General features: G+C 40.8%; 1 protein-coding gene across 3 annotated transcripts in view; it reads left to right on the top strand.

Moving 5' to 3' along the window:
* Positions 1–27,573, top strand: part of whrna (whirlin a) — a 190,018-nt gene that overhangs the window by 113,833 nt on the left and 48,612 nt on the right. For all 3 annotated transcript variants that reach the window (XR_014800755.1, XM_084934724.1, XM_084934725.1), the window contains exons 4-5: positions 16,844–17,052; positions 26,437–26,473. Coding sequence is in view for 2 of the 3 variants with exons in the window: in XM_084934724.1 (XP_084790850.1) it covers positions 16,844–17,052; positions 26,437–26,473 (246 nt within the window). In the remaining variant the exon portion in view is untranslated. The remainder of the gene's footprint in view (positions 1–16,843; positions 17,053–26,436; positions 26,474–27,573) is intronic.

Here is a 27,573-nt window from a genome sequence, read left to right on the forward strand (position 1 = left end):
TGGTTATCAGTGTTTTGCCAGTATTTTGAGTATTTTCTAACTGAAAAAGAAATTTTAGACACAGTCTGACTTTGAGCTATAGGTGCAAGAATCTTTAAATATGATTCAACAGCCGTTTAGAGAGAGAATGACCTGATATCTTAGAGTGAGCGATAGAAAAGGAAGCATTTAAGTGAAGGAAGTGCCAAAGGACCTGATAAAGCTGCTTCCCTGTTCTCAATGTAGCTTTAAGGATCAGCGGTTTGTGGCTGCCACTTTATCCCTGTATCTCCCCTTTCTGTCTACCACCATTCAGAGCTGAGCTGTCTGACCTGGACTGTTCATCACAGAGCTCTGATAATGTCAGATGAATCTTTGACAATAGTCCTGATCGAACAGCTCTAGTAGGACATTTCAGAGGTAGTGTAATAGTCTCTCTCCTTGCCTCTTCTGTTTTCTGTCACTGCTCTGCAGCAGGTACATATTTGTACGACCCAGGACATGTTGAGGTTTGTAAAACCCTGCTGTGAAGTAACAAAGCTGTGCTGCGGATGGTATTTAAAGACTGGAACACACAGTATTAACTATCATGAGAGCCAAAGTCATGACACCCCAGTTTTGAAATCAACATCCTTTTTTACCCCTAATGCTAATGTAATTATAGCCCTAAAAATGAGACACTCAAAAAAACAAAAAAACTGTTGGACACATTTAGGTGCTCAATTACATCAGTACATGAAGCCTGTCAATGCCACAGCTTGAAAAATGATTTGGGGGTCTTATTATTGTTAATTTTGTTATTTTCTCCACTCTCAGATGACTTCAAGTACTGTAATATTGTCTCATCCAGACTTTACTTGAAGTTAGTCATCACAGATTTTGAAGTATGGATAATTTGGATAATTGTCCTGTTACAGCACCTGTCGTTAGACAGGTTTTACTGAAATCCATCTGTATCATACCACTGGCTGCTATTCTGCCAAAGCTGAATATTTTAATATCCAGTCTCAACAGCTGGTAAGGCATTGTTTTCATCAGATGAACTTCTGCATTTGAACTTCATCTGTGTACAAAACGTTTTTCCAAAATGCCTTATACAGATGTTTCTTTGTAGACTTCAGAAAAGGGCTTTTGTAATTAGATTTTTGGTAAGGTTTCTTTCTGATTACTGTTACTTGTTGAGCTTCTTCATTCACCAACACCACACAGTGAAACGCTGCACTGCCACTCCTGTGCCAGCTCAGGTCAATGTCATTGCCATGTCCCGGGTTATGGCAAGCTAGTCTCCAAGCAGATAAGCCAGCAACTTCTACCACTGCCTGAACTTCCTAAAATAGGCTTTGCTCCAAAACGGGGCAGTACACTATGGCACCATTAACTTCATGTGTCATAGTGAGACCCAGATGGCATCTGACAAAATGGTAGCGTTTTGGGGGTTTTGCGAATGGTTCTTCGTCTTATAACTCTTGTCCTTCATATCTTCTCGTAACTGCCATTTCTTAATGACAGGTTGGACAGTAGAAATTGCATGCCAGAAACCCTTTTATATCTTTTTTATAGCTTTCCTCGTTCTTGCAGCCATCAAAAGCATTGATTTTCAGTCACTTTCTCAACAAAGTCCATGTTTGCTGAGCATTACTGCAAAGTTTGAGGAGTCAGATGACTTCTTCAAGCGCTGGAAATGTCCTCAACCAGCGACTCTTAATGATAACTTTTGCACAACTGTTACATTTTTTACCTGCTCATGATATAAAAAGTAAAAAAGACACTTATATTTGAAGAAATGCCTTTTTCGTTGGACTGCGTTTCTGTGATCAGAGTCACCTCGGAAAAGCAGAAAGAAAAGGAGCTGGGGACAGAGCCAGAATGGATTTTTTTGGGGAGCAATTAGTGTGAGCAGAGGAAGACAGAGGATATGATTCATCACTTACCACTTGCCAAATGATGCACTTTAATTAGCATTTAAATCTTTCTACAAATGGAGACTACACTCTCTTTTAAGAATTATTTGTAAAGCAACACGGAGGAGAGGGAGAATAATTGTTAGTGGTCCTGTAATTTTCTGGCTTAATCTTTTTACCGCTGGTCTGTTAGACACTCTGTCATGCATTACAGTACACATTTACTTGTTTAATTGTTGCATGTTACATTGCAGAACTTATCTGCTACATGACTAATGTGTTGCACTCTCCAGTGACAGTCACATTACTGCACTGGAATAATATGGCACACTGCAAGTTCACAGCCATTATGAAGCAAATTGCTCGAGTGATTACGGTCAGCATTCATCTCTCGTTCAAAGGTTTCTAACTGTTTTTGATATGTGGATGGGCAAGATGGCGGAAGGCAGGGTTGAAATTCTCTTTGAATCTCTAGCAACTGTAAGACAGATACACTTAAGACAAAAAAAAAAGAAAGAAAATAGTTGTTAGGAGACATGTTTTACATGTGCCACAGCAGTGCCACCAAAATCACATGAAGGTCTGCACTCTCTGGGCATATGTACACGACAAAGGAACCACTCTGTACCTCTGTCATGTTAGAAAAACATCTTATTCATCTTCAGAAGTAAATCAGGTTTAACAAAGGATTTTTTGTGTGTGTTCTTGTTGACGGGACATTAACAGTGTTATTGAGGTAAGAGTGAAAAATACCCCACAACCCACCAAAGCAGCCACAAATGAACAATACAAAATAGACTGTGCATATTCCTCCATTCCAAACTTTCACAGCTTCAACAAACAGTATAATCACTGTAATCCTGCCCTGCAAATTAAATCAGTGACTGAATCCCATTATGGCGTTTATCCAACACTGTGAAACAAGTGAAATGAATAAGAATTTCCTCCGTTTTCTTAGTTTTACGAGTGTAAAACTTCAAATTTGATCAAGCTTGCTTTACATTTTTATTTATGATTCTTGGACTTGGGCTGCTTGAGTAACTAGTCATGATAATAATCCTTGCATTTTATAATTGGCCTTCCTGCAACAAGTGACAATACCTTATTTCATTCTCCAAAGGTATTGTATATTCATCAACCCTGTATTCATCTAAAGAGTAAATAAAACTGGCAAGATCATTTTCTCCTGTGGAGCCCCAACATAGTCAGCACTGACTCAAAATAAACTAGAGAATGCATGTGCACGGTCACACAGAAACATTTAAGCCAGTGGAAACGTCTCTCTGCTTTTTAAAATAGTTTTAGGACGAGCATCGCAAAGAGATTCCTGCAGACTGTCTAACTTGCAAAAATATATTTATTTGCAACATTTCTGTACTAGAACTTCGTCAGGCTGCGTATAGACAATGTGCACTCTACAGTTTATTCACATCTATATACCCGATGCAGCTTGATGTTTGTCTATTTGTACTTTGGACTGTGGTTGGTTTTAATTTAATTTTTTCAATAATTAGATTAGATAAAGCTTCATTAATCCCTCGGGTGGGTTCCTCCGGGAAATTTGGTAAATGTTGATTTTTATGTCTGTTTAAAAGATTCATTTTATTTTTACATGGTGTAATGCAGTGGTTCTCAAACTAGGCAACCCATGCTGGGGCACAAAAAATGTTGCAGGCGAGGCGTGAATGATGAGGGAAAATCACAGTCAAGGTAAACTGGATGAATGAGATTTTTATCGTCCAATTAAATAAGACTTTGCTGGCACTGTCATGCTGACCTTAACCTTAAGTATTCATTTAATATTTATCCACTCATTCATACATAAATGAATGAATAATAACCAAAAAGTCCTCTTTTTACTGAAACACTGACCTGTGAATCATTCAAGCATTAAAAAAAGGCACCAAACACAAGGGTTTAAATGGTGTTCTGTCTATAAATAAGAGACAACTTAAACAAAGAACCAGTTTTAAATTGTGTCTTTGGACACTTTGTTTACTAGCAGCTGGTTGCAAAGGGACATCATTTGTTCCCATTTCTTTAGCTGAACTATGAGGAATGCCAATGATAACTCGGTTTGACAGGCATAAAATAGTATTTTTGCACCAACAAGGTGATTCTTAAAGAGCTATTAGCTGAAAACTTGGCATATCTTGGCATGCTGTGTAGTGACCTTGTGTCAAACTCGACAAACTAGACTGGAAACTGGACAAGCGGGAGATATAAAAAAAAAACAATCTGCTCCAGATGAACAGTATCTGAAAGTCATGTCCTGTAGAAATAGGAAACAGAGATGTACCTGGTCCTTTGGTTGATCTATCAACTGTTTATTGAAGCCTCATCATGGCGTCAGTGGAAGGATGGCTGTCAAGAAGCCATTGTTAAGGAAGGGAAACAGGAAGAAAAGTCTGAGGTTAGACAAAGTGCTCAAGAACTGGACTAAAAATCATCATCAACAGGAGTGATGAAATTTGATATCAGTGGTTCAAATTGTGTACGGAAGAGGTCAGGAGAGAGGTGCAACAGTAAGTGTCTACTGTCATTTGTAAAGCATGGTGGAGTCTCTGTTGTGGTTATTGGCTTCATTTCAGTCAGTTGTGTTGGGGATCTTGTCAGAATTGAGGAAAAAGTACCATCAAATTTTGATCCACCATGCAATGCTGTCTGGAAAATATCAGATTAACAACATCTTAAGTTTTTAGAATGACAATGATCCTAAACACACTGCCAATGCAGTAAAGCGCACCTGAATAGAAAAACATAAAATGAAGGACTAACAGTCATGGACTGGCCTCCCAGAGCCTGAGTCACAACATTATTGAAGCACTGTGGGATCATCTTGACAGAGAACAGAACAAAAGGCACCCTTGTATACTCTATTTCCATTGGTGTCTGTTTCAGTGAATCATTGCACCTTTTTCCCTTTTGTAAAAAAAAATGAAGGGTGGCTAAAAAAGTTTTACACAGTACTACATATATGGAAAGTTTATTATTAATATTGCAGTATTATTCTAATTGTTTTCGCACTTTTACTACTACACTGAAGGTGTGGACAAGCAAGCTACTACTAGACTTTCATTGCACACCGGAGAATTCTCCTTTGTTAAAAAGCATCCCGTCGTTCACACAGCATTTTAATGATTTCAGCATATATCACTCTTTATTACACACATTTCTTGGACAAGCTGTGAAAAGCTGTTAAAGTAATTTATGCCGAAATGCCACTGTAGTACTGACAGGTTGTTTACCTACATTTACCTCCCTTTAACAGTCCATCCAGGCACAAAAATAGCAGAGAAACATTTCACCGTGTGCGTGGCCCTGTCCAGCTGTTTGTTCACTTACAGGGGAAACCATTTTAAACATATAGAGTTTATAGTTGGCAATGTTTCACTAAAGCTGTGTGCTGCGTTTTGCTGCAGTCAGTTGAACTACACGCAACCACCTGATTTGTTTTTGCCCCTTTATGCGAAGGCTGTGTTTTTGTTGTTATTAAAACAGCAGCAATGATTAGGAATAGAATTGCAAACACCACTGCTAGCGGTTGTTGCTTAGTTGTCCAGAATGCGACGTCGCAATGACTCCTCTGATGTGACGCAAGAGGTCGATCAGAAAAAATTAAGTGCTTGTAACACAGCCCATCTACTCTCAAATAGAAGCATAATGAGCAAGAGGAGGGGAGGATGGAAGAGCAAAATAATGAGGAGAGAGAGGGAGAGGAAGTGATACACGTCAGCTGCAATTTCATGACGGCAGCAGCAAGTGGCTTAAATTTAACCACATGTCTTTGTGCATGCGTGCTGATAACTGCTGCAGAGGATGTACACACAGAGAACATGCCTGTTTGTAAAATTATCAAAGATAAAGTCAAAAATAACCTGAGGGTATTCGTTTTTCTGAAATATTGATCGGTCTGTCCTGAGCCATTAGAATAATAGAGTTAGTTATAGGAAATTTAATGCTGCATCCTGGCATTCTCCAATTTATTTTTCTGTAATTAATGATGTGGTTTTGAGTGAAGGGTCATAAAACTTCATCAGCGTGTAATTAGAGTCATAATCAAAGTTGTATTAATTCATCAAACAGGTGTAAATAATGTGATTTTATTAACAGCTGCTGATACACAGCATGGCTCTAACAAACTAATTCATCAGTTACATACAGTGTTGAGAGGGCCTTATTTTTTCATATTTTCACACCTTCTGTATGCACATTTCCCCTGGTATACAGTACATGGCAGTACTTGAGAGGTTAGCTGAACAAACAATTTGAATAAATTTTGCTCCCACAGCCATCTGGCACCAGAAATACTACACTCACCTAGTTTTACCTAGTTTTTCTAGGTACATCTTTCTAGTCCCAAGTTAGACTTCCTTTTGTCTTTTAAATTTCTTTAATTCTTCATGGCATAGATTCAACAAGGAGCTGGAAACATTCCTCAGAGATTTGGAGTTACTGCAGATTTGTCAGTTGCACACCCATGATCCACATCTCCCACTCCAGGACATGTAAAAGGTGCTGTATTGAACGGATCTAGTTAATGTGGAGGCCATTTGAATACAGCGAACTTACTGTTCAAGAAACCAGTTTAAGATGATTTGAGCTTTGTGACATTGTGTTCTATCCTGATGGAAGCAGCCATCAGAATATTTTTGTGATGCAGTCATAATGGGACAGATATGGTCAGCAACAATATTTGCATACTGTAAGCTGTGGTGTTCAGACGATGCCCAGTGGGTGCTAAGAGGAAAAAAGTGTGCCAAGAAGATATTCCCCACATCATTACTCCACCGGCAGCAGGCTGAACCGCTGATACAAGGCAGAGTGAGTCCGTGCTTTCATACTGTTTATGGCAAATTCTGACCCTACCAGAATGACACAGCAGACTCATCAGACCAGGCAACAATTCATCAAAATCTTCTGTTGACTAATTTTGGTGAGCCCATGTTAATTGCAGCCTCAGTCTTCTTCACGTTGTGTGATATGTTGAGCATTCAGAGATGCTCTTCTACATACCTTGGTTGTTACAACTGGTTGTTTAAGTTACTGTATAGCATGTATATACGTATGTATGTACTGTTTCAGCTTGAAACAGTGTTGCCATGCTCCTCTGGCCTCTGACATCAATAATGCATTTTTGCTTAGAGAGCTGCTGCTCACTGGATATTTTCTCTTTTTCAGACCATTCTCTGTAAACCCTGGAGTGGTTACGTGGGAAAGTTCCAGCAGATCAGCAGTTTCTGAAATACTCAGATCAGACTGTCTGGCACCAACGACCATTCTGCATACAAAGTCTTTTAAATCACCTTTCTTCCCCATCTGATGCTAACTTTGCTTCAACAAATCACCTTGATCATGTTTACATGCCTAAATGCATTGAGTAGCTGCCATATGATTGGTTGATTAGATACTGGTATTAATAAGCAGTTGAACAGACTTCTAATTAAGTATTAATGTAATCATAACACTATTTCACTGATTGGTTAAGCGACCACCTGTTACTACCATAAACCCTATAAAAAACATGGATGTGGTCAAAGTGTAACCACAACAGTCCTTCCACTGTCGTCATATTGATATTTCAAAACACAGCATATCAAGTGAGTAGCAGTACTGTGTGCTTATCCTCCCTTCTCACTCCTAATTTCCATGACATTGTGTTCAGTAAGACTTGCACTCAGTGATTAAGCCCACGGTCTCACTGAGAAGTTTATTGAAGTTAGTAAAAAGGTAGTCGAAGGACATTTTTCAACGCAGAGGAGTAAACCGGATGTATATTTGCAACCAGTTGAGCATTAACAAGGATACAGTTTTAGTGCTTCTTCTATAGGGGGACTTTTTATTTGAAGAGGCCAAAAGCACACTTCCATCCACAGCCTCTTGATCCAGAAAATGAACAGTTGTATGTAGGTTGTTAAAAGAGACTGGCATGTTGGTCCTACACAGAGCCTGGCATGGTACATGATTTCCCTCTAAATGTAAAACTGAAGGAAGGGAAAAACCAATTCTTTTGACCACAAGTCCTCTATGTCTCTGTTCCTTCCATTATGTCCCCCCTGGGTAAGAGACATACATCGAAAACTTTTATGTCACTTAGATTCAGTTACTTTATGCTCCACTTTTGCAGTTGTACAATCGTGAATGTGCCACCAAATGATCCATCAAACACACAAAAACACTCATGAGATGTAATGTTGCGAGTCCATTGGCAAAAATAATGAAAACTGTCCACAGCAGTCACTCTATGTGCTTCCTGGGCTCTTTTTTTGATTTTCAGTGGCGGTGTTAGTTTAGCACTTCTCCCCTTTCGTGGTGAACATGCTCACTTTCCTGTTTAAGTCAACTTTTCCGAAAATCATCATTCTACCTATGCATAGCCTCAACATCGTCAGGCTTTACAGTGCTGGTTTTTTGGTGGACTGAATACAAGATTGTCTGCATTGGGTGCATAATACCCTGAATAATTCACTCTGCATAGACAAATACCTACACAAACAGATACAATTACAATGCCATGAATTCTGCTTAAGCATTAACTGATATACAACTACTCCAAACCATATTTAGTATGGTTAATAGTGCTAAAACTGTTAGCCACAGTATTAGTGTTTTCTTACTTTTACTCTAGTTTATTAATACAAATTCCCATTGAGGAAATTAGTAGCTTTTGACCCACCTTCTCATTACAGGAGATTTTGTCGCTGCAGCAGTCTTCATGTTAGTGGGCTGAATGGAGATGCAGCAGAAAGTGTTGACGATTTTAGTCAGAACTTTCCAGAGATTTGAGAGACAAATAGTGTGTACAGCTTCTTCTGTGCAGGCTGGCTCACTTTTATAAACTACGCCTCACAAACTCCCCTACTTTTAAAACGTCTTGATGCATTCTCAATCATCCAGGGAAGTAAATCTCCAAAAGTTGATTCTGTTGATTTGGACGTAGCGTTTTGTAGGAGAAACGTTTCGTCACTCATCCAAGTGACTTCTTCAGTCTCAGCTGACTGCAGGTTTCCCCAAATCTTATAAACAGTAAATTTGCATAATGACTGAAACCAGCCCACTGAAGGAACAATGGACTGGGAGGTCAGTTCCTTAATCATAATGATTTCTGTTTTATTGTGTGATATGTCATTCACACCTTCTAACATCCTGGGTGCAAACTTGCATGCATCAGAACTTTGATCAAAAACATTTAGAGCTTTTTTTTAGCATCTTTTGTAAGCTTTGAATCTTAGACAAGAGTCCAAAATCTGTAGCTGTTCTATGGCATTTACATCCACACTTTGACCGAGCCTTTTAAGAACATGACTTATAGACTTATCATGAGAACACTCCAGTGTTGTCTTGTCTATATTCTTTATCTGAAAGGTAATCTTTCTGAGGATGTGTTTGCTCCAGAGCATGTTTTGTTCAATAACCTTTTTTTAAATATTTCTTCCATAGATTCTCGGATTTTCTCAGATATGTTCACTGAAGAACATAATGTCATTGTATGCAATGGGAGGAAACTGAACACAATGGTACAGAGCAACGACAAACTTTTGGCAGATTTAAAAGCTAAATTAAATAGCTGGTGCTGGCGTCATCTTCAATGCTATCCTGTTTTTACTACCTGAAAAAAGTTTGATGAGTGATCTGTGAGAGCTGTTTCACACAGAAATTGGTTGCTTATTAGCCAGGAGAAAGCAAAGGGCACTTTGGTCTTCAGTGAAAATGAGTGAATGGAGCTAACGGCTACAATTTTTATGCCATTTTTTTTCAAGCCTGCAGATAAATACATTGATAAGACTAGAATTTTTAAAGGATAAAATAAAATAAGCAAATCTCATTTAGTTTATCTTACAGGGAAGCTGACTTGTATATTTAAGCTAACGCTCCAGTCATTCTGGCTGTCTTTTAAGAACCACAAAACAGTTTAAGTGTGGAATTATGCACGCATTAGTGCCTGCTCTCAGACATGTATTGCCAGATAGACTCATCAAAGCCAAATAGCCAAAAAAAAAAAAAAAAAAGTAAAACTCAGATTTGAGTCTTTGACTTTTAAAAAATTTATTTTTCTTTTTCTAAAAACCTGTGTTTGGTTTGTCAGAAAGTTAACTTGAACCCAACAGAGTATGGAGACCACTGTTTTCTGGAGACAATAATATTCATATATATTTGTACAGGCACACTAAAGTCAGAACGGTGACAAGAGTTTTATGTCTTAGCTCGTTTTTAAATGTCTTCTACAGACGTCTGCGGTTAAGCCGTGTGAAATCCAAGTAAAACAAAGATGAATCGGGCTGAGTTCAGAGTAAACTGAGCTGCGCTGTTCTCAAACGCTTTAAGAACTGCAGCTAGATTCCTTTTAGTGGCTTTTTGTAAAGCAAACAGCTGGAACAAACAGCTTGTAATCTGTGTTAAGATCTGTCTTGTGTCCCTGAGGCTTCAGCTCAGTCTGACAGCTCAAATAAAAAGGGTTTGCAGTGGCATCAGCTCTTACTGCAGTGGTGCTTGTTAGCCTTCTTGATTGATTGCTTTTGCATACCTACGTGTGTCATTTCTATTAGCAAATTTAAATGACCTCACTAAAAATGATTAAACATGGTACTGCAGAAGCTTACAGAGACAGAGCTTTTTTGTGCTTAGACATGGAGCGGTAGAGGTGGTACTGTGCATTAGTATTGCAGCTATGCAGTTGGGTGAACTCGGGTTGTTGGAAAATACGCAAGAAACTAAAACATTGCAGATTCTGAATGTTTTTTTTAGTCTGCGGTCTGCATTGGTCGCTGCTCCAGCAGAATATTAAAAGGATTGTGAGGATTGGTTGGCTGACCACAATAAAATTTGAATGGAAAAAAAGGTAGAAAGTGACATTTGTAGACTTTAAAAATTATAAATGCTACACAAAGTCTAAATGCCAGAACAAAGTAATTAAAAAGACAAGTGACAGTGTCAGGGGGGAGTGGTGTGCTCATCCTCTGTGACTAATTTATAACATACTTGTGATGACAGTTATATTTAATAGAGTCACTATAAGGCACAGAGATGACCAAACCACCAGAATTCATTTGTTCCTGTATACTTAGGAGACAAAGTATTATTTAATGTCCTGACCTGCTATTTTCTACAGATGTTGGGTGATATGTCAAGTTTCCAAGCACCCACTTTCAGTTTGGCCGATTGTCAGTATATTAATAGAAGGTCATTTAGTTCACCAATCACACACACAGTCAATGGTTGCAAAAACATATGTAATTATTTTTGTTGGCGAGTCAATGAATCCTAATGTAACAGATAAAGAATGTCTTGAAGCCATAAACTGTAGTTAAAGGATCGATGTAGCCACAGTGATGTGCCCCATTAGTTTTATTTGTTTGGTATTTCCATTAAAAATAAAAATGGCATCACACGAGCAGGCAATCAAAGACTCCGGGGTGGTAGTGTCACCTCACGGAGCTCGGTTTCACAGTCAACCTGGAAAAGAGCCACTTGGAACCCGCACAGTATACAGAGTATCTGGGGCTCAGAATAGACTCCATCTCTTATCGTGTCGTACTTTCAGAGTGGAGGACCGCATCCTTCACTCACTGTCTTTCCCGCTTTCAGCTGGGGAAAGTCGTGCAGTTCCGACTCTGTCCCCGCCTCCTCAGCCTCATGGCCTCGGTAATACTGGTGGTACATTTGGGGCTGCTTATGATGAGAGAATTTCAGCCGTGGGTCGCTTCTCTGCAGCTGTGCCTTTGTCGACATCTCAGTCTTGGTGTGAAAATAACGCAGTTGTGTATCGCGGCTCTCCGGCCTTGGAGGAGCCCGACAGCTCTCGCTGTGGGGGTACCTCTCGGGGCAGTATAATCCAGGGTGACACTGACCACAGATGCATCCCTGGCAGGTTGGGGTGAAACTATGATGTTCAGAGCAGTGAATGGCATTTGGTCACAGAGACTGGCTCTGAATCACATAAATGTGCTGGAGCTCCGCGCGGTGCTCCTAGCCTTACGGCATTTTCTGCCATATCTCCAGGGACAACATGTTCTAGTGAAAACAGACAGCTCCACTGTAGTTGCTTATATTAACCACCAGGGCGGTACCCATTCTAGGCAGCTACACAGGTTATAATAATAATAATGGATTGGATTTATATAGCGCTTTACAATGCCACTATTCATTCACTCTCACATTCACACACTGGTGGAGGCAAGCTACAATTGTAGCCACGCTACAGTTGTAGCCACAGCTGCCCTGGGGCAGACTGACAGAAGCGAGGCTGCCATATCGCGCCATCGGCCCCTCTGGCCAACACCAGTAGGCGGTAGGGTAAAGTGTCTTGCCCAAGGACACAACGACCAGGACAGAGAGCCCGGGGATCGAACCAGCGACCTTCCGGTTACATCCGCTTAAATAATTGTGTGAAGCAGCACACGGCTCCTCTCCCTTCAGGCAATTTACGTGTCAAGAATTCTGAACAGGGAGGCAGACCTCCTGTCCAGAGAGAATCCACTGTTCGGAGAATGGAGGCTTCACCCACAGGTGGTGGAGCAGATTTGGCAGGCCAGGCCAGGCTGCCGTAGATCTGTTCGCCTCGCGAGAAAATGCACATTGCCCACTGTTTTTCTCCCTGTCAGACGTAGATGAACCACTGGCCATGGATGGGCCAGCGCATCCATACACACTGCTGTATGCTTTCCCTTGGTTTCTCTCTGGGCCTGGCCCGTGAAAAGTGGAATTTGAAGGCGGCAGGCATGCCTCTGAAGGTTATTGAAACCATTCAGAATGCTAGAGCCTCTTCCACTCGTTCCAGGTTTTTGAAGAGTGGTGCCATGAAAAGCAGATGATCCCTTTTCAGTGTTCAGTGGTGGAGCTGTTGTGTTTTCTTCAGGACTTGATGGACAAAAGGAGAGCTTTTTCCACCATAAAGGTCTATTTGGCAGCTATTTCAGTCTGTCGAGTGGGGTTTGATGATAAACCTGCCGGTCAGCACCCTCTTGTATGTTATGGCGTTATTTTTGTGCCACTATTCTGAGTGCATGTAAAAAAGGTCTGCAGGTGCAAGTGTTGCATTTTGAGGAGAAATTGATTTTTAGCGAAGAAATGCTGAATTTGAGTGAACAAAATTCATTGCTGCGTGCAAAAAAATGTATTTCAGTGTTTGCTATTATCCATACACACACACACAATAGCAGCCCCTCTCGCTTAGTTTTTGTATTTGCGCTCTCAACATTTCTGCCCGTGCGCGCTCAACTCTTTCTGTACACCGTTATATTTGTGCCACAAAGCCAGCCAATCACAGACTTGGATGCAAAAAAATCTGATCACCGACTACACCACCAGGTATTATAGGAAAAAAGCCTTTGAACTAAAAATAAAAGGTGTTGTGACAGTGATGTACACTGTCTTGTTGGTATATATGCATGATTCGTATCACCTTCATGTTTCCAAACCGATATCATGAGCAGCAGCTTTTACAGCTGTGGCTCCAGCAAACATCAGCTGATACTAGAAATTAATTTTAAATAAATTCTAACAACAGCTGATCAAACTTGAACGTGCTGCTGTTGTTGTTTAGCGCAACATCCGCTGGTTTCCTGTTTCTGGCACAAAGTGGGAGATAAACAAACAAGAGAGACGATCAGCTGATCATTGATCACTTTCATGATTGAAGTAGCAACAGGAGAGAGAGGGAGGGAGGGAGAGAGAATGAGGGGAGAAGAGTCGGCTGTGCAGCGTAACGACAGAATAAATCCAGCTTTGTCTTTTTTTCATTGTAGCTGAAGTCCGGGACTAATCGCGTTCCTTTTCCCCTCAATACGGATGTATTGTAATTGGTCCAGCCCAGAGTTGATAATGACCAATTGGCTAATCCACCACCTTTCATTGTTTATACCGGTACAAAAACAAACAAACATAAAAATGAAAAATCATCATCGGCCCACCGTGCAAATGCCCGGTATGCCCAACGGCCAGTCCAGCTATGCGGTCAGCTGGTGGGTAACAGGCGTCTCCAAAAACGTTAGAGCACTTATGGAAATATGTGATGTCTTGATAAATCGAGCAGATATTTGAAGTTTACACAGCACCATTCTCGCATGAAAATATCTTAAAAGTTTATTTTGTGACCCAGAAAGAGTAATATTTCAAACTCCGCCACAAAAACTGAGCAAAAGGGGCTGCAGTTGTGTGTGTGTGTGTGTGTGTGTGGATAATAGCAAACACTGAAATACATTTTTTGCACGCAGCAATGAATTTTGTTCACTCAAATTCAGCTTTTCTTCGCTCAAAATAAATTTCTCCTCAAAATGCAACACTTGCACCCGCAAACTTTTTTTACGTGTGCTCAATTTTTTTTTTACGTGCACTCAGAATAGTGGCACAAAAATAACGCCATAGTATGTCGCTTCATGTGGGGGGCGCGTCAAACACTCCCAGTCTCTAGACCACTGGTCCCTTTATGGGATTTGTCAGTCGTTTTAGACGCCCTCTCCCACCACCCCTTTGAGCCTATCGGGGCAGTGGGGTTAAAGTTTCTCTCTCTTAAAACCGCTCTGCCGTTGGCTCTAACCACAGCCAAGCGAGTTAGTGAATTACAGGCTCTGTCTGTTCAATTCAATTCAATTTTATTTATATAGCGCCAAATCACAACAAAAGTCGCCTCAAGGCGCTTCATAGGTACAGAGAAAAACCCAACAATCATATGACCCCCTATGAGCAAGCACTTTGGCGACAGTGGGAAGGAAAAACTCCCTTTTAACAGGAAGAAACCAGAACCAGGCTCAGGGAGGGGCGGGACCATCTGCTGCGACCGGTTGGGGTGAGAAAGGAAAACAGGATGAAAGACATGCTGTGGAAGAGAGACAGAGATTAATAACAGATATGATTCAATGCAGAGAGGTCTGTTAACACATAGTGAGTGAGAAAGGTGACTGGAAAGGAAAAACTCAATGCATCATGGGAATCCCCGGCAGCCTACGTCTATCGCAGCATAACTAAGGGAGGATTCAGGGTCACCTGGTCCAGCCCTAACTATATGCTTTAGCAAAAAGGAAAGTTTTAAGCCTAATCTTGAAAGTAGAGATAGTGTCTGTCTCCTGAATCCAAACTGGAAGTTGGTTCCACAGAAGAGGGGCCTGAAAACTGAAGGCTCTGCCTCCCATTCTACTTTTAAATACTCTAGGAACAACAAGTAGTTCTGCAGTGTGAGAGCAAAGTGCTCTAATAGGGTGATATGGTACTACAAGGTCATTAAGATAAGATGGGGCCTGATTATTTAAGACCTTGTGTGTGAGGAGCAGGATTTTGAATTCAATTCTGGATTTAACAGGAAGCCAATGAAGGGAAGCCAAAACAGGAGAAATATGCTCTCTCTTTCTAGTCCCTGTCAGTACTCTTGCTGCAGCATTTTGGATTAACTGAAGGCTTTTTAGCGAGTTTTTTGGACATCCTGATTATAATGATCTGTTAGCTGTTTGACAACTACTCTTTCAAGGATTTTTGATATGAAAGGAACTGGTGGTTGCTGACTGCCTGGCAACCACCAGTCCCTAAGGAAAAATGAGTATTTGCTGACCAGTTGCAATTGGTTGCTGTCAGTCACTGTGAAATTGATTGCTAAGCCTCATTCATGCAGGCCTAAAGACTGGCCAGTGAAACTGGTTGCAACTGTAGTGGTCAAAAAACACTCAGTATCTAAGCAGTTGTAAAACAGCAACTGTTGAACTGTTGAACCTTGCACATTCCAGTGAGTAAAGTCAGTGTCTTCAGTGCACACTGTGGGCAATCAAGGCAAAATGCTAACAAGAAAAGCAATCACAAGGCAGTTGTTGGTGCCAGCACCCTCTTGGCACCTGCTGGCAGAAGCTTCCTAAGCAGCTTCTGCCAGCAGCAACTGCTTAGGAATATACATTTTTGACTAAGGATCAGAGGTTGTCAGAGGGTTGCATACCAGTCTGTAGGCCTGTTTGACTGAGGCCTAACATAAGCTACAACATGGCTAGCTTAGCAGTTTGTTAGACACAGGAACTGAGACTTCCCCATTGATCCGTTGTTTTGCAGTACTTCATAACAACCATGTTTCCAGGTCTTCATTGCAATACATCTAATCATCAGGGTCTATGCTTGTCCTCCAGTCTAGTAAATCACTGCAAAAAGGATAGAGGAACTGTCTTGTGGTACTATACAGCAACTACACTAAATTTGAAAAACTAAAACAGAAACACAGAAAAATTGACACCAAGGCAAGATGTCTTTTTCAAATCGCCAACCTTACTTTTAATCTGTTGCTCAAGAATAATATAACAGGTTGAAATAGACCACTTTTTTGCATTCATGTAGTGGTATTCAAACTGTATATATTTAAGATAGTACTCATTGCCCATATTCAGTAGCCCAACCTTGGGAGCAAGTTTTCATCTGTACATACATATGTAAATATGTAAATGCCATAACTGTAGAAATAAAGAGATGCTGTTTGAGGCAGTCCTGGAGGTTCATCTTTACCCAGCACTGAAATAAAACACACCTCGGAGGGTTAAAGCTACAATATATCAGCTCATTACAGGAGACAGAGGGTACGATCCAAGGTGGTGTTTAGTATGGACATCATTATTCTCCTTCTGCCGCTGCCTCCAGGCTCAGCTCTTTGATAGAAAGTGAAATTACATATGAAAACTTTTTCAGTTACATATTGAACAGTTCTGGTCCTCAACCTGTCAGTGAGCAGGGAGTTCTTTAATCTTTGTGTAATTATTTCTGTTCACCGCCCAATCTGAAAGAGCCCAAACTTTTAACAAGAAACCTGTAACCTAATTTTCTAATTCTCATCCATCACACACCTTATACTTCATATACACCTCCAACACCTCCATCCACTGTTACCTTTCTTTGACCTTTGACCTGTCAACCTGTGCATGTGGCAGTCTCTGCCTGCTCCACCCTCAACGCCTTGCTCAGTCCCCTCCGCCACTCCTGTCTCTTCCCCTCCCCCCACTCAGGTTGGTGACCAGATCTTGGAGGTGAATGGCCGCAGTTTCCTGAGCATCCCGCACGATGAGGCCGTCAGAGTCCTGAAGTCATCACGCCATCTGATGATGACAGTGAAAGACGTAGGCCGCCTGCCGCACACCAGGACGGTGGTGGGTGAGACCAAGTGGATCGCCAGCTCACAGATTGCAGAGAGCTCTGCCAATAGCAGCGTGGCAAGGTAAGTCCTGACACAGTCCCAAAATGATATGATGGTTTTGAAAAAGATGACTTTCTGATACTGCATGAAATATTAAACGGCCCTTTTATACTCATTTCCAGATTCCAGCTATTTTTATTCTTGCAATATAGTAAAGTAGATTTACATGAGTCAGCTAAAACAATCCTTAATCATCTTGGGATTTGCAGCCCTTCAGTTCGCATACTGTCAAAAACAAGCAATTTTAGCCCTTTTCCCCTTAAAGCTATCCTCCCTATAAGCCGACTTTTTTTCCTGATGGGCTGTCCTTGCCTAGTGATGTCCTTTTTGACCGGATCGTCTCTGGAATCCAAACTGGGAAGTCATTCCACAGAGAGGATCAAGGCTCTACTAGGCATTCTACTTTTAGAAAATCTAGAAACCTGCAGTGTACTCTGTTGGCATAATATCATCAGAACGAGCCAAAAGGACCCAAGGAGCAGACTCACAAAAAATGAAAACAGTGAAAGGATTTTATGTAGAGTTAAACAAAAACTTAAAATAATGAATCGCTACGGGTACAGATTTAGCGGGGTGATCTGAAAGAGGGTGAAAACCAGCGTTAGAAATAAAGAAGTGGCTGTAACTAAATGAAACAACAGGAACAAATGGGGAGATGAGATGGCGATAGAGAGCAGGCAGGCAGGTGAGCTGGGAAGCCAGGTGGGTTAATGCAGGAAGCTTAAGGTTTGCAAAGTGCAGTTCTTCTCTGAAGCCAAATATGGTTTTGTGGGTCCAGAGAGAGCCAGATGACTGAAATATCACAGGAAAACAAGGTTTTCTTGAAGCACAGGGGAAAACAAAAGGGAAAAACAGAACCAGCCCCAACCAGATTAGGCTTAAAACTTTCCTTTTTGATAAAGCTTACAGTTAAGACTGGATCCGGTGACCCAGAAACCTCCTGTAGTTACGCTGCAATGGGCCTAGGCTGCTGCAGGCTTCCAGTGATGCACCAAGTGTGTCTTCTTCACTCACCTCTTTTCCCTCTCTATGTGTTATACACCAGTTTGCATTTAATTAGTAGTTATTATTAAAGTCAGACTCTCCTTTACGGTGCATCTTTTGTTCTATGTCCCTCCCCTCACTCTCAACCAGTCGCAGCAGATGGTTGCTCCTCCATTAGCGTGGATCTGTCAGGTTTCTTGAGGTTGAGGTTTCTTCCTGTTAAAAGAGAGTTTTTCCTTCACACCGTTGCCAAGTGTTTACTCTTTGAATCCTGAACTGAAGGATTTTCATTGAGCTTTTAGAAAAGTAACAAAAAAGGGAATAATAGTAGTCCAGCCTCATACCGAAGACATGGCCTAGTTTTTCAGCATCACTGTATCTACAGTGGCTTGCAAAAGTATTGAACTTTTCCACATTTTGTCACATTACAGCCCCAAACATGAATCAATTTTATTGAAATTCCCCGTGAAAGACCAATACAAAGTGGTGTACACGTGAGAAGTGGAACGAAAATCATACATGATTCCAAACATTTTTTACAAATAAATAACTGTAAATTGGGGTGTGCGTAATTATTCAGCCCCCTGAGTCAATACTTTGTAGAACCACCTTTTGCTGCAATTACATCTGCCAGTTTTTTAGGGTATGTCTCTACCAGATTTGCACTAGAGATGGCACGATACCACGTTTTTATGTCCCATACCGATATCATAAATTTGGATATCTGCCGATACCGATATAAATCCGATGTAGCGTATTTTATAATCAATAAAATGTTTTTTTTAAATATCTTGCTGCATTTTGTATAAGTTCATACTCAAGTTTAAAAAACAAAACAAAACTAAAGCTATTCTGTTAAACCTGTATGTAAAAAATACACTGCACCCAAAATATTTCATAGATCAGCAATACTGATCAATCTAATAAACTTAAACCTACTCCATCCTCCGTATTCTGGTATTTTAAAGAGTACTTAGTGGAAATATTAAGCAACCTAACTAATAGGGTCGCCAACTCCGAACAAAAAAACCCCAAAAAATAGGGAACCACCTCCCACCCTCTGCCTCATAATGCTTAATTGACGTAATCAACTTTAATTTAATACACATGTAAAAGAAAATGCACAGAAATCAATAATTTTTCTACAATAATTAAATAGATTCAACATCTTTCTTCTAGTACTATAGCTTACTAGGGTATATTAGACTTAACAGTTACTATATACAGTAATGGACTTCTATACATTTTACATCAGATGAAAACTTTGGTTGTAAGATTCAGATAATTACTTATTAAAAGCTAGACATGACAATAAGAAAGAAAAGTCTTTCTTTGTGCCCCCTTTCCCCGTTCATGCCCTATCGGCCCCCCTGGCTAAACCATGCTAGATTCGCCCCTGCACAGTTACCAGCTGTCAGCTACGTAGAAAAAGATCCTGGTGTAAAAAGTAATATTAAACAAATTCTAACAACAGCTTATCAAGCTTAAACGTGTTGCTGTTGTTTATCCGCTGATTTCCTCTTTCTGGCGCAAAGTGGGCGATAAACTAACAAGAGACGGACTCGCGACAGAAAAGCTGATCATTGATCAGTTTCATGATTGAAGTAGCAACAGGAGAGGGAGGGGAAGAGGCAGTCGCTCCCAGCATTCGCTGGGAATGCTTTACAAACATTCAGAGGTGAATTTACACACTTGCTTTACTTTTCTCTGAGATAACTTTGTCGGAGATTAAATGCCGGTTTGGTAGCGAGGCTCCAAATGCTCAACCAGACCGCCGACAGGTCTCGCACGCCACAGCCGCTCTATCACATGACGCATACTGCTCCGACGTGCTAAGGTTATGAGCTGGGTTACACCATGTCGCAAGTTTTGTGAGGTGCTTTTGTGATATTGAATGGATCGAATTACATTTTTTATTTCTCTCCAATATCCGATCCAGTAATTTAGGTCATTATCGGACCAATACGTAATATCGGATCGGTCCATCTCTACTTTGCACATCTAGAGACTGAAATTCTTGCCCATTCTTCTTTGCAAAACAGCTCCAGCTCAGTCAGATTAGATGGACAGCGTTTGTGAACAGCAGTTTTCAGATCTTGCCACAGATTCTCGATTGGATTTAGATCTGGACTTTGACTGGGCCATTCTAACACATGGATATGTTTTGTTTTAAACCATTCCATTGTTGCCCTGGCTTTATGTTTAGGGTCGTTGTCCTGCTGGAAGGTGAACCTCCGCCCCAGTCTCAAGTCTTTTACAGACTCCAAGAGGTTTTCTTCCAAGATTGCCCTGTATTTGGCTCCATCCATCTTCCCATCAACTCTGACCAGCTTCCCTGTCCCTGCTGAAGAGAAGCACCCCCAGAGCATGATGCTGCCACCACCATATTTGACAGTGGGGATGGTGTGTTCAGAGTGATGTGCAGTGTTAGTTTTCCGCCACACATAGTGTTTTGCATTTTGGCCAAAAAGTTCCATTTTGGTCTCATCTGACCAGAGCACCTTCTTCCACATGTTTGCTGTGTCCCCCACATGGCTTGTGGCAAACTGCAAACGGGACTTCTTATGGTTTTCTGTTAACAATGGCTTTCTTCTTGCCACTCTTCCATAAAGGCCAACTTTGTGCAGTGCACGACTAATAGTTGTCCTATGGACAGATTCCCCCACCTGAGCTGTAGATCTCTGCGGCTCGTCCAGAGTCACCATGGGCCTCTTGGCTGCATTTCTGATCAGCGCTCTCCTTGTTCGGCCTGTGAGTTTAGGTTGTCTTGGTAGGTTTACAGTTGTGCCATACTCCTTCCATTTCTGAATGATCGCTTGAATAGTGCTCCGTGGGATGTTCAAGGCTTGGGAAATCTTTTTGTAGCCTAAGCCTGCTTTAAATTTCTCAATAACTTTATCCCTGACCTGTCTGGTGTGTTCTTTGGACTTCATGGTGTTGTTGCTCCCAATATTCTCTTATGCTGGGCTTACACTGTGCGATTTTTTTCAGTCGCACGATTCAGCTCCTGCTCAAACTGTACAATTGACTCGCAGGGGTTAGAAGTTCGTAGGTCACGATGCAGGGTCTCACACTATACGGCCCGATGCTCTGATGTGACCTGAGTGCTCACACTGTGCGTCCATAAAATCAAGGTTATAACAGAAATTCTGTCGCTCGCTCTCCCTCTCTGTCTTTCACTCACACAGACACGCACACCACCACCATCAACTTTGCTAAATTGCTAATGAAAAACATTGATCAGGCAGCTGTGATTGAGCAGCAATGTAGATCCAACTATTTTCACGGTTGTTGTGGTTGTGATAATTTTGTGAGGCCACATCGAAAAGACTCGGATGAGCTTGCCATAGTTCTACAAGTTGTGCCTCCATCGCTTGTGTCCAGATCACACGCTACACTGCCGTGCTGCGCCGTCTTTTTCGCTGACATTTGTGTTTGCGCGTGCGCAGTGTGAGAAGCTGCGGTGACAGCCTCACGACCAAGCGATTGATGATCGGGAGCTGGTCGTGAGATGTTAATCGCTTCTCGTTACTCCACATATACTACACGATGCACGACGCACGATGAAGGCCAAAATCGGGCCGATCGCCAAAACGGTCGCACAACTCAAAAATCGTCTCAAAATGGGCCAAAAATCACACAGTGTAAGCCCAGCATTAGACAACCTCTGAGGACGTCACAGAGCAGCTGTATTTGTACTGACATTAGATTACACACAGGTGCACTCTATTTAGTCATTAGCACTCATCAGGCAATGTCTATGGGCAACTGACTGCACTCAGACCAAAGGGGGCTGAATAATTACGCACACCCCCACTTTGCAGTTATTTATTTGTAAAACATGTTTGGAATCATGTATGATTTTCGTTCCACTTCTCACGTGTACACCACTTTGTGTTGGTCTTTCACGTGGAATTCCAATAAAATTGATTCATGTTTGTGGCTGTAATGTGACAAAATGTGGGAAAGTTCAAGGGGGCCGAATACTTTTGCAAGCCACTGTAGTTTTGTTGGTCCGAGCTGTTTGTTTAGTATACATATTAAAGAACATATTCTGGCCAAAAATGACTCTTCATAGTAGTCCTGGAGGCCAGCATGTTTCTGAGATTTTTTTCTAGATTTCACTCTTGTTATGACAAAGTTAAACTGAGCCATTACTTTAAGCCAGGCACAGAGTTAAGCTTAGCCTGCAGTTCCCATGTATCAGTTGATAAAAGCCAATCTCAGCAGAAGAAGCTGCTTAGCTAATACCCTGGCTGATACCCATTTTTGCACTGATATGGCAAATCTCATCGATTCATCCATTTTCTGCTGCTAATCTGGGTTGCAGGGGCCATAGTCTAAGCAGAGATTCCCAGGCCTCTTTCTCCAGCCACCTCCTCCATATCTTTTGAAGACACTGGGGTGTTCCCAAACCAGCCAAAAAACATACTGTAGTCCTTTCAGCCTTTCTTGGGTGTGCCTTGGGGTTTCCTTCCAGTTGGGTATGTCCCAACACCTCATATAAGGGGCATTCAGGAGGCCTAGCAGTTAAATGCACAAACCACCTCAAAGGGCTCCCTCCAGCAAAGTGGAGGAGTAGCACCCACCAAAATGACCTCACCGTATCTCTAAGGAAGAGCCAGGCTACCCTTTGAAGCTCCTTGTATCTGGAATCTCATTCTTTCAGTCACTATTCACAGCTCATGGTCATACATGACAGTGGGAACGTAGACTGACCGGTAAATCGACAGCTCCTCTTTCAATCTCAGCTTCCTCTTCACCACAGCAGGCTGGTACACTGTCCGCATCACTGCAGACACTGCACCAATTCATCAATCTCCTGCTCCCTTCCCTTCCTGTGCTGATCTTCCTGACTTTCTATGTATGTATAAATTAATCAACATATAAGTGACCACCTTGTTTTGATTTAAAGAAACCAGTCAAAACATCAACTGTGTTTGTGTGTCATACAAACAGTATGACACAACATACCAGTTTGTGTGTCATTTGTTTGATTTGTGCAAAAACCAAAGCATGAAAGCCAACACAGCCTGGAGTCCATCCGAGGCTGCCTGATGACGAGGCTCACTGTATTGACAGTCTTTTTGCTTGAGTTATCTGTCCCATATTTCTATCCTCTATTAAACATTCAGACATGAGAGTGATATCAATCCTCTTACAATATCTTCTCCTCGGAGTAGACTTACTTTCCACGGTGAGCAGTCATTCAGCTGCTGTGTAGTTCGTGCTGTGAGTCAGTGCTAAAGGAGAGTAGTAGCAGTTCTAAGAGTGTCACGGATCAATGGCTTAGTGGTTGCTGCTGTGATGCTCCGTGTTTCATAATGTGTTTTTAAATGACTAAATGAGGGTTTATTACTTGTTCTCAACACTGCATGCAAAACACTGAATATTACTCAGCCACATTAATATTTTTTTTATTAGCTTCAGAGGTTTACATGACGTACCTTTGATGCACATGTCACAGAAGGTCTAGCATTTAGCATTTTAGTGTATTCATTATACACTAGATTTCACCAGGGAATCTGCTATAGAAGATTCGATTTAATGAAAAACGTGATCATAAATAATGAACTGATAATTGTTATGCTTTAGGGGTTTAGTGTTAATACTGGCCTGTGGAAAAACACAGTGTCATTAGATTGATTGGCCTGGGATTCACTAAATCTACCTTAGTGCAGGTACCAAAGAGAAACTGAAAATCTATAATTAGTCAACAGAAAACATCCTGTTGGTCTCTGATGAATTTTAGCGTCTTTAAGCATCTAATGTATTCAGATGTCTGACTTCTGGCGGGACTCCCACCCCCTCCAGTGTGGAGCTCCTCTCTAAATGCCACACCTGAACAACTCATCTGCAGCTCACAACCTGGAATTAATGTGCTCCCCAACAACCAAATTAAAATCTGATGTAAATGCCAGACTGATTTTTCTCATCAACTCCGTAGCACACAACACATCGACCCAGCAACCCAGAACTTGAAAGTGCTCTGATTCACCAAGGGCTAAACAAAAATCTGTTTACATTCACAATGAATATCTGCTCATTTCTCCCATCTGAGACGTCTCTTCATGGTTATTATGTGGATTCTTGCAGCTCAGCTGTGAGGTAGATGTTTATACTTTGTGTTCACTGGTTTCTGTACGATATCTCTCTGTGAAACCATTAAGACATAGCTGAAACTACATGTCATTTTCGTTTGACTTAAACAGACTTTTCTCATTTTAATAAATCTACATAAATGCAATGAGTGCATTTACATAATTTTCACACAGTGTCTTAATAACATCAAAAGAAGAAGGTGGAACATGCACCACGAGGCAGGGAAAAATATTAAAAACTCAAATACTAAAGATGTTTTTCCCTCTCTTCACTCATGTCTTCAGCATATTGGTTGCATGTATTTCCATAAATTCCATAGGTGAATTTCCATCAAGGTTTTTAATTCAGTTTCACTTTTCTTACATTTTTATGAATATGGATTATGCTCAAGCAGGGATAATAAACAGGAATCCAGTAAATGTTGATCATTCCATGCATCATTTTTATTTATAATTAAATTAATAGTTGATAGTGATCATTTTAGCTTATATGCTTCCCTGATGAGTTTTCCCTTTCATCACCATCATTTTTATAGATAAAATGAGACTGATTGTTTTTCCCCCTTCTTGCTGATAATATAGTAGAAGCTTCTTTTGACTGTTCTTATTGTCATCACCCCAGCGGGAAGCCCCACATGTTTAATTTGGCAGATTTGTACACCAGAATCCCATTCCACTCCATGAGGATCTTATCAAGCCAGGGATCTGATACAACAGTGCTGAAATATGTTTCACTTTACATTTAGCTTGGATCCATGATTATTTTCACTGATTGCCAAAAATTGTAGCGTGTTGAGCGCTAACTTTTTTCAACTTCTGAAGTGGTACATGGAGGAAAAGTTTAAGAACCACTGGACATGACACATATCTGGCATTACAAAGAGAGCGGCCAAAGAGAAAACACAGGGAAAAAAACTTAAAGAAGAAAGAATAAATGGCTAAACTGGTCTCAGAAGTCCACTGGTCTTATTGAATTGAAATCCCTAAACAAGCTCTACACACTGTGTGTCTGTGTGTCACTGAGCGGTTGCACTGCAGTGTTTCCAGTTTAATTTTATATTCTGTTTTTTATTCCTGCTCCTGAAGGCAGTGGTGAGTTGTCACATTTACTTGTGGATTTAGAGCCTTTTACATTGCCGGCACTTCAGAATGTAAAGACTCGAGTCATTTCACTCTAATAGAGACGTGGTGCTGAGAAAATGACACATGTTTGAAAATCCCTCTTTTCATGTCCTTGAAGAGAGAGTGTGGGTGTTTTTCTTCCCCCCCCCCCAAAATGAATTTTAGTGTGTGCTTTATATTTACTGGAAAGCTTGGCCTGAAGACAAGCACGTCTTTACATTTCCTAGTGAAATGCCTTACTGCACAGCTGTTTCTGCCACATCTCTAAGCCATGACAAAGACTTCAAATCTCCAGTAGTGTGCATTTATCAGCCTGTGATAACTGAAAGATATTTTCAAAACTATATTAAAAAAAAAAAAAGTGGCCTTTCAAGATATCAAATCCCCCTTTCAGTTCAAAGCTCCAAATATATTTGTATTTGAGAGAGGAAAGTACTTGAGCTGGAGAAACTGAGTTGCTATTAACTGTTTAGACAGGCTCAAAGTTTGCTCCTTTAATGCAGAAGAGCCCATTATGAGGATCTCTTGTATGTGCACTCATCGTACTTGAACATCGGTATTGCTTGCCACTTTAGCTTTGCTTTCACATCTATTTATTCCTATCAGTCAATACTGTCAAAAGGTATTTTCAGTCTGGAAAACTGGATCAAATTTGCGTCATAAAGGAAATAAAAAAGCGGCTAATACACATTTATCTGTCACTACATTAACCATTCTTTGATATTTGGCCATGTCACTCATCATAGCTTGCTTTGCACAGTTTGTTTTCATTCCTGCAGAAGTAGTCTGATGTTTAGGTTAATGTGTCACCGTCAGAAGTCAGAACTGTGAGGACATATTTAGGGCATCTATAGGATCTGACCAAACATTTGAAAGCATGGCAATACTTTGTGTCACACGAGACACAAAAGCTTTACACTCATTGGAGAAGGGTGTGTACACATTTGCTGCAGTGTGCCTGCGACATCTACTAATGTGTGTTAATGTAGTGTTTGTTAGTGTATCTATAGATAATACGTAGGCATACTTTAGAAATATGTGGTGGAGGTGCTGCATTAATTGGCTGATTATTAATGCCTCATATTTGTCAGTTAAAGAATAAATATTTCTGCAAGGAAGGACAAGTGCATTTGTTTAATTTTTGCATGGTCACTAAGACTCAGTGGTTTGTTTCTTCTCTTTGTTTGTTTCTCCGCAGCTTTTCTGTGGATCAAGGAGCTTCTGCATCAGGAAAGGTAAGACAAGTAATTTGCTCTTTCTATGTGCATGCACTGGAAGCTGTACACAGAAGCTATATATGTTTGTGTGCATCTAGTATTTCATAGGTGGTATAATTTATTTCTGTGGCTGTCCTCATGGATATAATTCCATGAGGACAGCCACAGAAATAAAGATGTCATGCATTTCTCTTAAACCTAACCTGTTTTTAGTGCCTAAACCAAACCAGTAATGGAAAATTAGATGAAGAAATAAATGAATAAAATTGGGTGAAAACCAAGCAAATCAACGAGCACAGAGGTCCCAAAACGGCACAAATTACAACCTCCTTACTATAGTCCTGGGCTTTTATTTTGATATTCATATTTATTTGATTTATTAGTTTTGTTTCATTCTTGTATTTCTGATGTTAGATTTTTGTAAAAGTGTCCAATGTTTCTCTTGTCTTTGTCTCCATCTGGTTTGTCTGTGTCATACTTTGTTTCTACTTCCTGTTTAATTTTAGACCTCAGTCACACAGGCCCACAGGCCAGTTGGCGAGTCCTTGGCAACCTCTGGTAGCTAGGAAAAAAATTTGGATTCCCTAACTGGATGTAGAGTGATTGCTGGAGGCTGCTGGTTGTTGCCAGGTGAAACTGGTCACAAAGAGGGTGCTATACCAAAAGTCTACTTTTGATTGCTTTACTTGCCACGACATTTCTGTGTTTGCCTGCAGTTTGCATGAAAACATGGTTTGTCTGCAAACACTGGCCATTTACTCACAAGCTACGAGAAATGGAAAACATTTGCTGTCAAAGTTAAAGATGTGCCTTTTGAATTGTGTTTGTTGGGTTGGTAAGGCACAACTGTTGTTTTGCAATTTTTTACACTTTCACTGTAACTTATCAAGTAGTTTGCAGATCCAAAGGAATCACAAGGACACTTTTGGTGGAGCATCATATAACGCCTTGCAACCAGTTATCACACCTCCAGCAACAACTTACTGACCACCTGAAGAATACACATTTTTCTCTTGCAGGTTGCTAACCTGTGTAACTAAGGCCTTAGTACTTACATTTCCATGTGTTGTTACCCATCCCTGGACTTTCTCGCTTTATCTTATCCCAATTCCTTGAAT

Source organism: Perissodus microlepis, chromosome 7 (genome assembly GCF_051167445.1).
Source record: "Perissodus microlepis isolate ML-2025 ecotype Zambia chromosome 7, ASM5116744v1, whole genome shotgun sequence".
NCBI classification, from domain to species: Eukaryota; Metazoa; Chordata; class Actinopteri; order Cichliformes; family Cichlidae; genus Perissodus; species Perissodus microlepis.